This window comes from Salvelinus sp. IW2-2015, linkage group LG18 (assembly GCF_002910315.2).
Source record: "Salvelinus sp. IW2-2015 linkage group LG18, ASM291031v2, whole genome shotgun sequence".
Lineage (NCBI taxonomy): Eukaryota > Metazoa > Chordata > Actinopteri > Salmoniformes > Salmonidae > Salvelinus > Salvelinus sp. IW2-2015.
In genome coordinates, this window is record NC_036858.1 from 55,955,662 (window position 1) to 55,970,222 (window position 14,561).

Sequence of the window (14,561 nt, forward strand, 5' to 3'; positions counted from 1 at the left end):
CACACTTAGCTGTTCTGCCGTTAGATTACGAGCCTTTTACTTTCATATTACATCAAAATAATTTCACAACTGCAAAATATAAATTTACAGTACACTGTTTCAACCGGTTTTAACACAGTTGCAGCCAACAGTATTTTTCAGTGACAACATAAAAAGAAACGTCCCTTTTTCAGGATTTGTCTTTCAAAGATAATTCGTAAAAATCATAATAACTTCCCAGATCATCATTGTAAAGGGTTTAAACACTGTTTCCCATGCCTGTTCAATGAACCATAAACAATTATTGAACAGTGGAACGGTCGTTAAGACACTAACAGCTTACAGACGGTAGGCAATTAAGGTCACAGTTATGAAAACTTAGGACACTAAAGAGGTCTTTCTACTGACTCTGAAAAACACCAAAAGAAAGATGCCCAGGGTCCCTGCTCATCTACGTGAACGTGCCTTAGACATGCTGCAAGGCGGCATGAGGACTGCAAATGTGGCCAGGGCAATAAATTGCAATGTCCGTACTGTGAGACACCTAAGACAGAGCTACAGGGAGACAGGACGGACAGCTGATTGTCCTCGCAGTGGCAGACCACGTGTAACAACACCTGCACAGGATCGGTACATCCGAACATCACACCTGTGGGACAGGTACAGGATGGCAACAACAACTGCCCGAGTTACACCACGAACTCACAATTCCTCCATCAGTGCTCAGACTGTCCGCATTTTATCTATCAGTCCCCATTTCTTGTGTGCACCAACAGACAGAAAAAAACCTGCTGGAGATTAAAACGAACAAAAACATCAGAAAATGTCTTCATAATATATGTGGGAACTGTTTCGACTGGGAAGCCTATGGTAAGCTTAAAACATCTTCATTAATCAACCATATTTGGTAGTAGCTCCACCTTGCCCTCTGAATGGCTAGGTGGAAGTTTAACCATATCCCTTAAGCCTGTTGCATGCTTCCCAGTCGAAACAGTTTGTGCATATATCATGATGAAATTTGGGGGCAGTTTTGTTAGTTTTTTTGTTCGGCAGTTTTTTGGGGGGCTGTTCGTGCACACACATTTTTTTTCTTGCGAAAATATATGCACTTACATGCTAAATGGCTAAAATCTAAAAATGTAAGAAAAGTTGGTAGCCGAAGTCTACGCCCCTTTATCAGGGATTGGTCAACAGTACTATTCCTAGCAGGAGTGGGAAGATTATGGATGGGATTCTTCAATGAAGTGTTTGTTTTCATTCATCGAGAGACAACTAGTTTTCATGCATATTTTTTCACATGAGATACTGCACCAAACATCTTTGTTAGATGTAAAATTGTGACTAAGACCTCCTCGGCAAAAACATCAAAATTAATTACAGATTTATCGGTTTACGTTTGGGAAGAAGAAGAAGAAGAAGAAGAAGAAGAAGAAGAAGAAGAAAAGGACTGCAGACTAGTCACAGAAGAGGATATGGAGAGCTTTTCCAAACATGATTTCATGTGGATCTCAGAAGAGAAACGGAGGAAAGTACATTGTGCCTTAGGGCCATGAATCCGAAAAAGCATTGTCTGTCCCGTTCTGGCTCTTGTAGTAAGAAAGAATGAATGCAGGAAGAGAAGAAGATGGAGGCCGTAAAGCATAAAAAGGCATTAAGCACAGATCTTTGTCTCCCAAAGCGTGGTCCGATAGGGTAGATAGTAAAGTTGATGAGGTTGAGGGGGAATTACCTGAGGTGACAGATATGGTGAAGATCCCAGTCTCATCCCGAGGGTTATGATGAAGATGATTCTGGCACAGTGTGAGTGAGATTATTGGAGAAAGTGGATCCTTACATTTTGGCTGATCCATATGTGGTATCAGGTTGGGTGGAAAGGGCATTGGGTACTGTTAAATTGGTGAAGGTAAGCTGAAGTGGACTTTGTTTTTCCATGCATGTGGGTCACGATCTGTTTCTTGCTTGTTCTTAGCAACAGGGCACCATTGAAAGGAGTGATTTCTGGGGTAGCGTTGATTGTGGAGGTGGAGCAATTGAAGTTGAATATTCCTGGTGTTTGTGACGCCCACCCTTTGGTGTGACGCAGACCCGGTGGCAAGCGTAGTGAAACAGGAGATACTGTCAGTCCTTTTGAGTTTTGAATCTGAGTTTTGAATTTGCTAGGTAAAGCCCTGCCTTATCTCAGCTCACTGGTCACCATAGCAGCACCCACCCGTAGCACTCGCTCCAGCAGGTATATTTCACTGGTCACCCCCAAAGCCAATTCTTCCTTTGGCTGCCTTTCCTTCTAGTTCTCTGCTGCCAATGACTGGAACGAATTGCAAAAATCACTGAAGCTGGAGACTCATATCTCCCTCACTAACTTTAAGCACCAGCTGTCAGAGCAGGTCACAGATCATTGCACCTGTACATAGCCCATCTGTAAATAGCCCATGCAACTACCTCATCACCATACTGTTATTTTTTATTTTTTTCTCCTTTGCACCCCAGTATCTCTACTTGCACACGCATCTTCTGCACATCTATCACTCCAGTGTTTAATTGCTAAATTGTAATTATTTTGCCACTTTGGCCTATTTATTGCCTTACCTCCCTTATCTTACCTCATTTGCACACACTGTATATAGACTTTTTCTATTTCTATCTTTTTCTACTTTTTCTATTCTTTTGTGTTATTGACTGTATGTTTGTTTATTCCATGTGTAACTCTGCGTTGTTGTTTGTGTCGCACTGCTTTGCTTTATCTTGGCCAGGTCGCAGTTGGAAATGAGAACTTGTTCTCAACTAGCCTACCTGGCTAAATAAAAATAAATTTAAAAAAGATCATAATCTCTGCCCAGTCAGTCCATGTTGCTAGCCTGTTGTGCCTGTTTCCCTTGCTTGATACATTTTTCCTCTCCGTTAGTTCTTCCCGCTCTGACTCTGGTCCCTGTCTCCAGTTCAACTTCTTGTCAGTCCTGCTACTCTGTTCTGGATTCCCCACTCTACGCTCCCTTGGATTCCCCTCTGGACCTGCTTACCCTGTCCCCACACCTCTCGCTCCAGCCTCAGCCTCAGCCTCCGCACCTGGTTTCCACCAACCCGCCCGAGCTTCCCCTGGCCTGCACTCAATCTTCCCCCCGTGTTTCAATAAATACCTTGGTTACCTCATCACAGTCTCCTTGTCTGAGTCTGCTCTTGGGTGCAGCTGTTCAGCTCCGCGTGACATTTTCCCTATATAGTGCACAACGTTTGACCTGGGTCTAAAGGGCACTGGTCAAAAGTAGTGAACTATAGGGAATAGGGTGCCATTTAGGGATACACCCAATGTGTGGTCTGGTCTGGCGAGGAGTCTACCTCTGTTCACTGGCTTCTCTTTGGCACAGTAACCTTTGACCCTAAACTCCTTCCTGTCTGTTCTCCGAGGCTGCAGGCTATGGTATATTTACATTACAGAGGCAGGAAATTAGGTAATCCCTGGTTGCTGTGGTGGAATCCCCATGGAAACTGGGAATTATAGGGACATTTCCTCTGCTGTCTTCACTTCAGAGTTCTGAAGGCACTGCTAACCAGTGAAACCAGAGCTGCTCTTGTAACTTTCCCTCTTTTTCCTCATTTAGTCTCTCCCTTGTTTTATTGCTCCCTCTTTTTCATCCTCTGCCTCGGACCTTGACTCTCTCGGTCTTTATTTCAATCGTTAATTTACACCTACAGGAACGTATCTCTTTTTCTCTTATCATTTTCCACCCCCTCTCTCTCTCTCCATACCCACCTCTCTATGTCTCTCTTAACCTCTTCCTCTCCCCCTTCCCTCTCATCAGGTCACTTGGCTGACATTAAACACGGTGGGACCTGTGTAAGAATGGGAGCATCCAACAGATGTTTCCTGGACACATACAGATCATACATTCAGGGTTAGGGTCAATAAAATGTCAATTCAAGAAGTGAGTTGTATTCCTGTATTAAGGAGGGGGGGGGGGGGGGGGGTAATTTGAGTATAGTGCCTACAGTACAGCATTGCTTATATCTGAGAATACAACTAACAGTATGTTGGGGTACAGTATACACACACAGCTCTCTCTACTGTAGCTTTGGATGAGCTACAGTGAAATGCTTTATAAATGAGCTCTGAGGTCTACAGTAAAAAGTTGTGATAATTATAATATTGTCGTTCAGTTGGTGACAAACAACAAATAATACGAAAAACTCCAAGGCCTTCAAAATCAAAAGCCCTGCGGGCCGGTAAATCACACTCGTTCAGATGATTAGCGTGGTAATCTCTCCCATCTGTGAATACCACAGATTTATGCATACCAGAGCTTCCAAACCTGGCCCCGGCAGCCACTGCCCCCTAGGGGCGGGATGTGTATCATGGTAATGTGCTGACTGTGGCACAACCACACTTAGCTATCTACTACATAACAATATGGATGAAGAGTATACAAGATAGTTTACCAACTATACGTTTTTAAAATGTGCAGTTCAATTTTTTTATTTAATTTAACTAGGCAAGTCAGTTAAGAACAAATTCTTATTTACAATGATGGCCTACCCCCCCTGGCCAAACCCTCCCTTAACCCGGGCGACGCTGGGCCAATTGTGCGCCGACCTTATTGGACTCCCGATCACGGCCGGTTGTGACACATCCTGGGAATGAACCAGGGTCTGTAGTGACGCCTCTAGCGTCAGTGCCTTAGACCGCTGCGCGACTAGGGAGGCCAATGACTAACGTGTGATACAGTGGAGGCTGCTGAGGGGAGGAAGGCTCATAATAATGGCTGGAACGGAGCATATGGAATGGCATCAACAACCTGGAAACCATGTGTTTGATGTATTTGATACCATTCCACTGATTCCACTCCAGACATTACCACGAGCCCGTTCTCCCCAATTAAGGTGCCACCAACCTCCTGTGGTGTGATAACGAGAACAAGGACAGTGACTATAAAACATCATTTAGAATATAATTACAAAGAAGAAAAGCTGATAGATTTTGTAACATATGGAGCCCAAAAAATAAACTATGATATTATATAAAACATCCGTGCGGTTCCCAGATTATAATATTATTTCCCTAATGTGTTCATCCTTAAGTGAGTCTAAAAGCTTTGGCCAAACCCTGGGTCTGTCCCAAGTGGCACCCTATTACCTATATAGTGAACTACATTTTGACCAGAGCCATTTGGGCCCTCGACAAAAGTAGTGCACTATAAAGGCCTTTATTTAGTCCCAATTTGGGACTCCGTGAAATCAAATCCCTGAAATGAATCTTATTGTATGATTAATGTATTTTTATAATCCCAACATTCACAACACACACACCACTGTTATGTGTCTCACGTACATCAGAGAAATATCAGGCAACCTATGTATTCGATGTAGGCAGATTGATTGTTTTTGTAGAGTATATTGCAAACACTGTTTTTAATGTGTAAGACAAATCTCATAAGGCCCATGTTGAAATTACAACATCTGCCAAGTCATCCAGCTAGATAGCATGTGATAGAATAAGCCTTCCACTGATTTATGTGAGTGAGGTTACTGATGCTGATAATGATAGTGGTAGTTTTGAATGATGAAGAGGCTGATTATTGTGGTGTTGTAGTTAACAATACCATCAAACACTTTTTTATCATAATTTCCATACAACTATTCCATGTTCCAAGTAGCCTAGGACCAACAGTCATCAAGCTCCTTTTCAAAGTGTATTTTCATGTAGCTCGTTCATGTATGTGGTGGTCACGTTGATGTGTGATGAGATGGGCTGTTGTTTATCCAGATTGCTCCATCGATGGAGCCTAATTGCAGTCCTCGCAATTTTGGGCGGACAGCCTAACGACATAAATATTTCCTGTCCAAGTTATCTTTTCCTTCAGACGGCTGCTTTGAACTGATGATGAAGGTCTCCACATAGTAACTGACTCAATCTTTTTTTGACATAAAGTACGAGCCAAGGGGTGGCCAAAAATAGTCTGTTTACCGCAGGACGTGGACTTGTGGTAACTAGCTGATTGTATGTGGACCATTTCCCTCGGCTATAGATTGGTGTCCGGCTATCCGATGCTGCTGCCCATCCTCACTCCGGGACGATAGGCTAATTAACTGATGACTACCGAGCGCTCTGATGTCCGACCTCCCCATGATGTCGAACTGGGGATTTGCGTGGTAAGTTCTCCTAAAAATCTAAGTATTTTTGAAAGTATGAACTAGCCTACATCCGGCCTACCCTCTGCCTTGTTTTTTAGGCTAGGCTACTGCATTTTAGGGATGTAGGCTATTGTATTGCTAGGCAGCAGCAAACTCAAGACAAAGGCAGGAAAAAGAGAAAGACACGTAACAGGGACTAAACGACGAATGAATGCTTCGGGAGAGCATATGTTTTGTTCTGAACTGAGATTTCAAGGGGAAAGAGACAAAGATGGTAACTTTAGGCTACATAAGACTTAGAAAGTTTTAATGTAACCGCAGCTTGCTTTGAAATCGCCCGGGGGCTTTTGAAATTACTACGTTTTGCTGTAACATTGTAGTTTCGCTGCAACATTGTTAAAGTATAATTAATGGGCCAACTAGCAAGCTTTCCTGCAAGAATGTAAAGCTGAAGTGAATTTCCCGTTGAATAGCAGCCCATGTCGTGTTCCATGGAGGAAAGTACAGTAGGCTAATTAAAGATGGTCGAAATGAAGGAGAGAAAAGATTTTCTTATGGCATGCAGGAATATCATCTTAACAGGGACACAGTCAGATCCGTGTGTGTTATTGTAGCAGTAGCCTAGCACGTTTTCTTCTGAATACAAGATAAAGCTATAGCAATACCTTTTCGAATTATGTGATGTAGTTTGACATTTTTTCCATGCTGACCAGGGAGTTGCCCATACTGTACAGACTCACAAGCCTAAACATTGGCCACGTGGAGGAAAGTGGGTAATGATTTGGACTATTACTGTCACACATCATTCTACTGTTGGCCTTTTGCCAACACAGCAGCAGTGTGTCGCCAGTGATTATGCTATTGTACGCTTAGGCGGCAGGTAGCCTAGCGGTTAGAGCGCTGGGTCCGAAAGGAAAGGTCGAATCCCAGAGCCGACAAGGTGACAAATATGCCTATGTGCCCTTGAGCAAGGCACGTAACCCTAATTGATGATAATGGCAGACCCTGGCTGTGACCCGACTCTCCGAAGGTGTCTCAGGGAGAGTTGCGATACATACTTGTACATATGTGATATCGACAAATATAAGCACTCACCAAATAATAATAACTATTATTAGTATTATAAGCTCTAGTGTTCTTTTTTGGAAACTGTGTTTCCATCAGTAGTGTGACACTTGTGAAGAGCAGAATCAACAACCTCTGTATCATCAAGACAGTTGCTTTGTGAGAAGGCGTTAGCCATGGAAGATGTTAACTAATGTTCTCAGTTAGTCATTTTTATGTAAATGCCAGCTGAAAAGTACCAGTGGCCTGGCCTTGGCCTCAAGTCAGAGCAGGTCCACTGAGGCCATGGCCCAGAGAGACACTGGAGCCAGGTCGTGGAGGTGTAAACACAGAAGTCTGAGACTTTTTGATTAAGTCTTAGGTGTGTGTTAGGTGATTGGTGCGTGTTACAGAGTAACTATTCACGAAGGAAGTTTAAAGCTCATGGTTTGCTTTCCAAACTGTTCAGTCATTATACCTTCATTAGGACTAAGCTGAGTAGTTGCATATTAGGACTTGAGGGCAACGTCTTTCTCAGTCCTTTATTGATCCCTTTTCTCTTTGTCTGTTCCCTCTGAAAAGCCGTGTGTGTGTGTTCGTTCATTCAATGGGAAGCCAGACAGTGACAGATATCCATTTAATGCTGAATTAGACAATATAACTGAATGTCTCTTGGCTCACTTCTTTTCGCCCCCCCCCCCCCCCCCCCCAGCTATGGCTGAAGATGTCTCTGGACTCTGATAAGGTGTGTGGGCTGCTGTCCCGGGACTCCAGGACCTCCTGTGTCTTCCAGGCTGCAGACGAGAAGGATGACATACCAGGGGTGGGGGAGGACAGGTATGCTCCAAAACCCTGTCCCTCCTCTCTTTGTCTCTCTGTCTTTGTCTCTCTCTCACTCTTTCTCTCTTTCTCTTCTTTCCATTTTCTCTCCTCCCCTCTCTCTCTCTCTTTTTTTCTTTTTCCATTCTCCTTCTGTCTTTTATCTCTCAGGTCACTCCATATAGGCCTACATTAGCGTTCGCACCAAATTCTCGTCATATCTTTTCAGTTTGGGTGAAATGTATTTGTTCCTCTCTCCTATCTCCCTTTTCAGTGTTTTGGAGATGCTGAGCTATTCTAAGTTCTCTGACCTGGAGACATGGCTGTGCATGCCCTCCACGCTGCTCCCCAGGGCCCTAGAGTCCACCCGCTCTACCTCCTCCTCAGGCTCCACCTCTACAGCACACCTCTCCACCTGCAGCGAGACTGGCGAGACAGACACACCACACAGGTACATCAGACCTAGGTACAAATGTCAAATACTTTGAGTGTTTGCTTTGGCCTGCCAGCTGGGTGAGGTTTGCACTTTTGGGACTTTTCTATTGTTTCCATTGCAACAGGCAAGCTCAGTGTAACACAGCTAAAGTGTTTGCAATTATTTAAAAAAGTATTTGAATCCAGGTCTGCAGGACATGTTTTGGTGTCAAGTGGTACCATTTGAGGAGATTGTAAAAGAGGCAGAAGCTTCAACAATGTCCCATTTAAAGCACATCACTTTAAGAGCTGAGTTTTCTCTAGTGTTATCAAATGTCTGTGGAGGTTTCAAAGCCCATGCAGCCACAGGCCCCGTTGTGGTCTTGTGTGGTTTAGTCTTTCAGTCATTACAAAGGCTCAATCCACCAGCCTTTCTCCATGAGTTACTACTGAGACACTTGAAGCACTTGACTCTTGATTCCCCAGATTTAGCTGCAGAGTGGCTGTTAACACACACACACACACACACACACACACACACACACACACACACACACACACACACACACTGGTCATTTGATACACTTATTGGTCTTTGAACACCACTGCTTTTGACTGGGGACCAGCTCAGTGCCATGATGTGTGATTATGTTGCCAGTGTAGTTTTGAATGAGTGGTCGCCAAGCCTTACCCAGCTCCCCCCTCCCCCTGGTCACCCCAACATAAACTCTCACAGTATGTGTATCTTGCTGTGAGTGGCAGACATTGATGTCCATGGAAGTCGATTGCAATCGTCCAAAGTTGAGGGATTAAAGAATGATACAAATTTATAGAGAAGTGAACATGTTTTGAGAATTGTTCGATGTTGAGTTACTGCGGTAAAGAGCTATGTCGAGTTGGGAGAAGTTGGTGGAGTTTTTCATGCGGAGGAGAAAGAGAGGAACCCATAGAGGATCATGGAGAAGCCGCAGTTACAACGTCACTGAAGTCAGGTACTATAGAGGAATATATTCAAAACTAGGTTATAGATATGTAATATCCGCTGCTTATAATCAGAGGGCCAGAAGGTTATGACTGCAGATTGCAGAATTGTGCATCGTTGTGTGCCAGCTATAAGTATTGGCAGTACAGTCATAGAGTTCCGAAATCCAATGTTAAGAGCAAAGCTATACGATCTCCGCTGTGAATAATCAGAATGCTTCGGGCTAGGACTAATGATTAATGCTCAAAGATGTTATGTAAGCTTCCTAATAATTTGGGAAAAGCTATTCAACTTACCTGGATAATGGGTATTTGAGGTCTTGTGCAATGTTTATATTGTATTTTCGGAACTTAAAAAATTGCCTTTGGCATCGTCATAGATGGCTGAATAGTTAAGAGAAGAGAACACATTGACTTATTATTTAGCTTTGTACGTTTCATAGACGTACATGTATCTCCTTGTGGATTTTCCATTCAGGAGATGTATCATGAATATTTTAGCTTCTGCTAGTTGAGTTGTGTGTGTGTGTGTGTGTGTGAGAGAGAGAAAGTGAGTGCATGCATGTGTGTGTCAAACTGCCATGATGCAAATTAGGCACTATTGGTGTCACTCAAGAGCTCTGAAAAGAAAACCAGAAAATGAAATGTATCATATCTTCCCCTAACTAATGATATAATCGCTCTTCATTGTGAATTTTTTTATTTTATTAGGTTTGAGTCCCCAATGGCACCCTATTCCCTATAGTGCACTACTTTTGACTAGAGCCCTAAGTAGTGCACCGTGTAGGGAATAGAGTGAGATTTGGGATGCAACCAAGGTCATTGACACCTCAGAGGAGAAGTTATTGAAAGGGATGATTAAAATGTAGTCATGCTTGACTGGTTCAATGTGAGTTCTCCCTTGATTTATTTAATTTATAAGGCAATTTTTAAAAATACATACATAACGGCGCTCCAGCCGGTGACGCCGCCACATACAATTTAAGAATATCATCAAGGATAACGCAATAAAGCTTATTTCTGTTGTGGTCCTTTTGGAGGGGGAAGGGGGAATGCAACAAGGTTAGGCAGCAATTGTAGTGGCAACAGACAATGACAGACACAGTCGTTTGTTTCATAACATGAGATCATTTAGTACAATTCTCTTTCCTAATAAACAACTATGGACAGGTACATCTCCCCTTTCTCACATGTAGAACAATCAATCCCTAATATATACAAGACAACCACAGTATGATATACAACAGGCACCATAAGGCAGACCATATGCTATCCCAGGCATTTCCTTCTCAGACACATACTAATACTTACTTTTGAGACATGCTACTGTTTTGCCATTTTTTCAATGAAAACTTGAAACTACCTATGGAGGTTATACGTTTCAAATTCTTCTGAAAATTATTCCAAAGAATGGTAGCTGAGTATAAAAATGTTTCTTTCCCCATACCACTTTTAAATCGAAAAGGAACAACGTCAGTTTCACTCCTAGTGGAATAGTTATGGTTATCCCGGACCAAGTTAAAGTACTTACATAGGTACCTGGGGACCATACTGTGGACAATCTGATGTACCAGACACAATTTAATCTGAGCGACTCTCTCCTCCACTTTGAGCCATCTAAGGCTTTCAAAGTGGGAATAGTCAAGATGTGTAAGAGCTGGAAGTTTAAGAATAATCCTGACTAATTTGTTCTGAAATGTCTGCAATTTATTTTATATGATCATGTACCAGGATTTAAGTCTATAGTAATTGCTTGTCAACTGCTCGTGTAATTCAAAAGCAGTGTTTTCTAAATCACTGAAATGGCACCCTAAATTCCTACACAGTGCACTACTTTAAATAGAGCCCTCTGGGCCCTGGTCAAAAGAAGATCACTCTATAGGGAAACGGGGGCCATTTGGAGTGCACACACTGTTTATTCATACAAATATACTGAAATACCTTTATGGTTAATAGTGTTGACATTCCTACTGGTTTGTCCAAACTGCTTATTGTACAGCCAGACCAGACAAGCTAGACCACCACTAGCATGCTTTTGGAACCTTTCCACTCCAAAACAAAATTTATGAAAAAATATCTAAAATACATTTTTATATACAGAAATATACCGTTTTTTAAATTGGTCAGTCCAGAAAAAGACGAGTTGTACTTGGTCAATCCAGAGGTCTACAGGTTTTTAACTTCCTGTCTTGTGTCTTCTACTTCCTGTGCCTGTCGTAGACCTCTAGATAGGGAGGCCATGTTCCTGACCCCTGCACTGGGGCGGGAAATCCCATTCCTGGCCACACCCTTAGCCCCCATCCTGTCCTCTACGCCGTGCAACATAACCCCCCAGGGCGGGGTCAGTGTCAGGAAGCGCAGGCGATTGGCAGCCAGCCCCGGGGGACTACACTGGACCTCTACAGGTACACACTGACCTAATTATCTATCTCTCTTTCTCTGTCTGTGTCTCCCTCCCTGTGTCTCGCGCTCGGTTTTTCTCTTTCTCTAGACTGTATAACTATTATCTCTGTTTGCTTTCTCTGTCAGCCTCCTCTATCTTTCTGTCAGCCTCCTCCATCTTTCTGTCAGCCTCTATCTTTCTGTCAGCCTCCTTCTCTATCTTTCTTTCTCTGTCAGCCTCCTCCATCTTTCTCTGTCAGGCTCCTTCTCTATCTTTCTTTCTCTGTCAGCCTCCTCCTCTCTATCTATCTTTCTCTGTCAGCCTCCTTCTCTCTATCTATCTTTCTCTGTCAGCCTCCTTCTCTCTATCTATCTTTCTCTGTCAGCCTCCTTCTCTCTATCTATCTTTCTCTGTCAGCTCCTTCTCTCTATCTTTCTCTCTCTGTCAGCCTCCTTCTCTCTATCTTCTTTCTCTGTCAGCCTCTCTTCTCTCTATCTATCTTTCTCTGTCAGCCTCCTCTCTTTCTCTATCTTTCTCTGTCAGCCTCCTTCTCTCTATCTAATCTTTCTCTGTCAGCCTCCTTCTCTCTATCTATCTTTCTCTGTCAGCCTCCTTCTCTCTATCTATCTTTCTCTGTCCGCCTCCTTCTCTCTATCTATCTTTCTCTGTCAGCCTCCTTCTCTCTATCTATCTTTCTCTGTCAGCCTCCTTCTTCTTCTATCTATCTTTCTCTGTCAGCCTCCTCCTCTCTATCTATCTTTTCTCTGTCAGCCTCCTCCTCTCTATCTATCTTTCTCTGTCAGCTCCTCCTCTCTATCTATCTTTCTCTGTCAGCCTCCTCTCTCTTTATCTATCTTTTCTCTGTCAGCCTCCTCCTCCTCTCTATCTATCTTTCTCTGTCAGCCTCCTCTCTCCTATCTTCTTCTCTGTCAGCCTCCTCCTCTCTATCTATCTTTCTCTGTGCAGCTCCTCCTCTCTATCTATCTTTCTCTGTCAGCCTCCTCCTCTCTATCTATCTTTCTCTGTCAGCCTCCTCCTCTCTATCTTTGTCAAGTTGGGTGGGGTGAGTCAAGGACCTCATTAACCTCTTGTTTTATTTGACAACTCCTTCACTTCTCAGTAGTGAACATTCTCTTCCCTCAGATCTGTGTTTATTGCTCACTGATGGTCATGTTTATGCGGTGGAGTGGCATGCTTCCTGTATTAGTGTGTGTGTGTGTCTCAGCTCCACCCTTATGGGGAATGATAAAGACTTCTTCCTGTTAGGAGATGTGTGTTTAATCTCTCTATCTCCTCTCCTGCTCTGCTGTTAGGTGTCAGAAGTCTAACAGAAGTATTCGAACTATGAGTTTTCCCTTTATGCCACTAGAGGGAGCTCTAGTCTAATACAAGCACTGTGCTGCCAGAGTAGGCCCTAACTCAACAGTATCATACCACTCCAATATCTCAACTCTCGGTAGAAAATGAGTTAATGTCAGTGTTGAGTTAGGTCTCGAGACCACACATTGAGTGTCTTGGTCTTGTTTCGGTGTAGAATAAATGTTTATGTGATTACAGTATCAGCTTCCATTCCGTCAGTGCATTAAACTATTATCTGGAAATGTGCATGTACACCCTGGCCCATCTACATTTGCTAGCCCCAATTTTGACTTGTACTCTGATATCTGCTTCACTGATTTCTGCTCTCGTAAAAGCCTGGGTTTTCTGCATGTTAACACTACAATCTTATTACCTAAAATGGATCATTTGAAAGTGTGGGTTCACAGCTCCAATCCAGATGTGTTGGTCATTACAGAGACGTGGTTAAGAAAGAGTTTTGAATACTGATGATAACCTTTCTAGTTATAACCATTTTCGGCAAGACAGATCTTCCGAAGGTGGGGCAATCTTTACCAAGGATCAACTTCAGTGCTCGTTTGTCTCCACCAAGTCTGTCCCCAAATAATTTGATTTGCTGGTTTTAAGCATTAAACTTTCAAATAGCTCTTTGTTGACTGTTGCTGGGTGCTATCATCCTCCATCAGCACCGGCCTGTACCCTACCTGCCCTAAACTCTCTCCTGGTCCCTTACACTAAGTCTGAATTTGTCCTGCTAGGTGACCTAAACTGGGACATGCTTAAACCACCTGAACAAGTCCTAAAGCAATGGGACTCCCTACATCTTTCTCAGATTATTACTAATCCCACAACGTATGATCTAAACACCCAGAAAAGGCTACTCTCCTTGATGTTGTACTTACAACTAATCTTGATAGGTATCAGTCTGGTGTTTTCTGTAATGACCTTAGTGATCACTGTTTTACAGCCTGTGTTCATAATGGCTGCTCAGTGAAATGACCCGTCCTGATTTGTCATAGACGCTTGCTAACACTTTAATGAGCAAGCCTTCCTTCATGACCTGGCCTCTGTACAATGGTGTAGAATCAGCTTGATCCTCTCTGTCGAAGATGCTTGGACCTTCTTTTTTAAAATATTTTCAGTGGTATTGTGAACAAACACGCCCCCATAAAGAAAATGAGAATTAAAAACAGGTTCAGGCCCTGGTTCGACCATGATCTTGCAGAGTTACTCCACCTCAAGAATTGCATTTGGCGAAAGGCTTGACACACGCAAACTCAGGCTGACTGGCTATCGTTCAGGCAAATGAGAAATAAGTGCACTCAGGCTATCGGGAAGGCCAAAGTTAGTTACTTAAAGGAGCAGTTCTCTCTCTGTGGGTCTAACCCCAAGAAGTTCTGTAAAACGGTTAAAGACCTGGAGAATAAACCCTCCTCCTCACAGCTGCCCATGTCCCTTAATGTAGATGATGTGGTTGTTA

The 14,561-nt window shown here is 43.1% G+C and overlaps 1 protein-coding gene across 1 annotated transcript in view; it reads left to right on the forward strand.

Moving 5' to 3' along the window:
* Positions 1-5,746: 5,746 nt before the first annotated feature.
* Positions 5,747-14,561, forward strand: part of ankfn1a (ankyrin repeat and fibronectin type III domain containing 1a) — a 233,311-nt gene continuing 224,496 nt past the window's right edge. The window contains exons 1-4 of the mRNA XM_024009062.2: positions 5,747-6,120; positions 7,859-7,983; positions 8,240-8,416; positions 11,581-11,765. Of these exons, the coding sequence (XP_023864830.1) occupies positions 6,061-6,120; positions 7,859-7,983; positions 8,240-8,416; positions 11,581-11,765 (547 nt within the window). The 5' untranslated portion in view covers positions 5,747-6,060. The remainder of the gene's footprint in view (positions 6,121-7,858; positions 7,984-8,239; positions 8,417-11,580; positions 11,766-14,561) is intronic.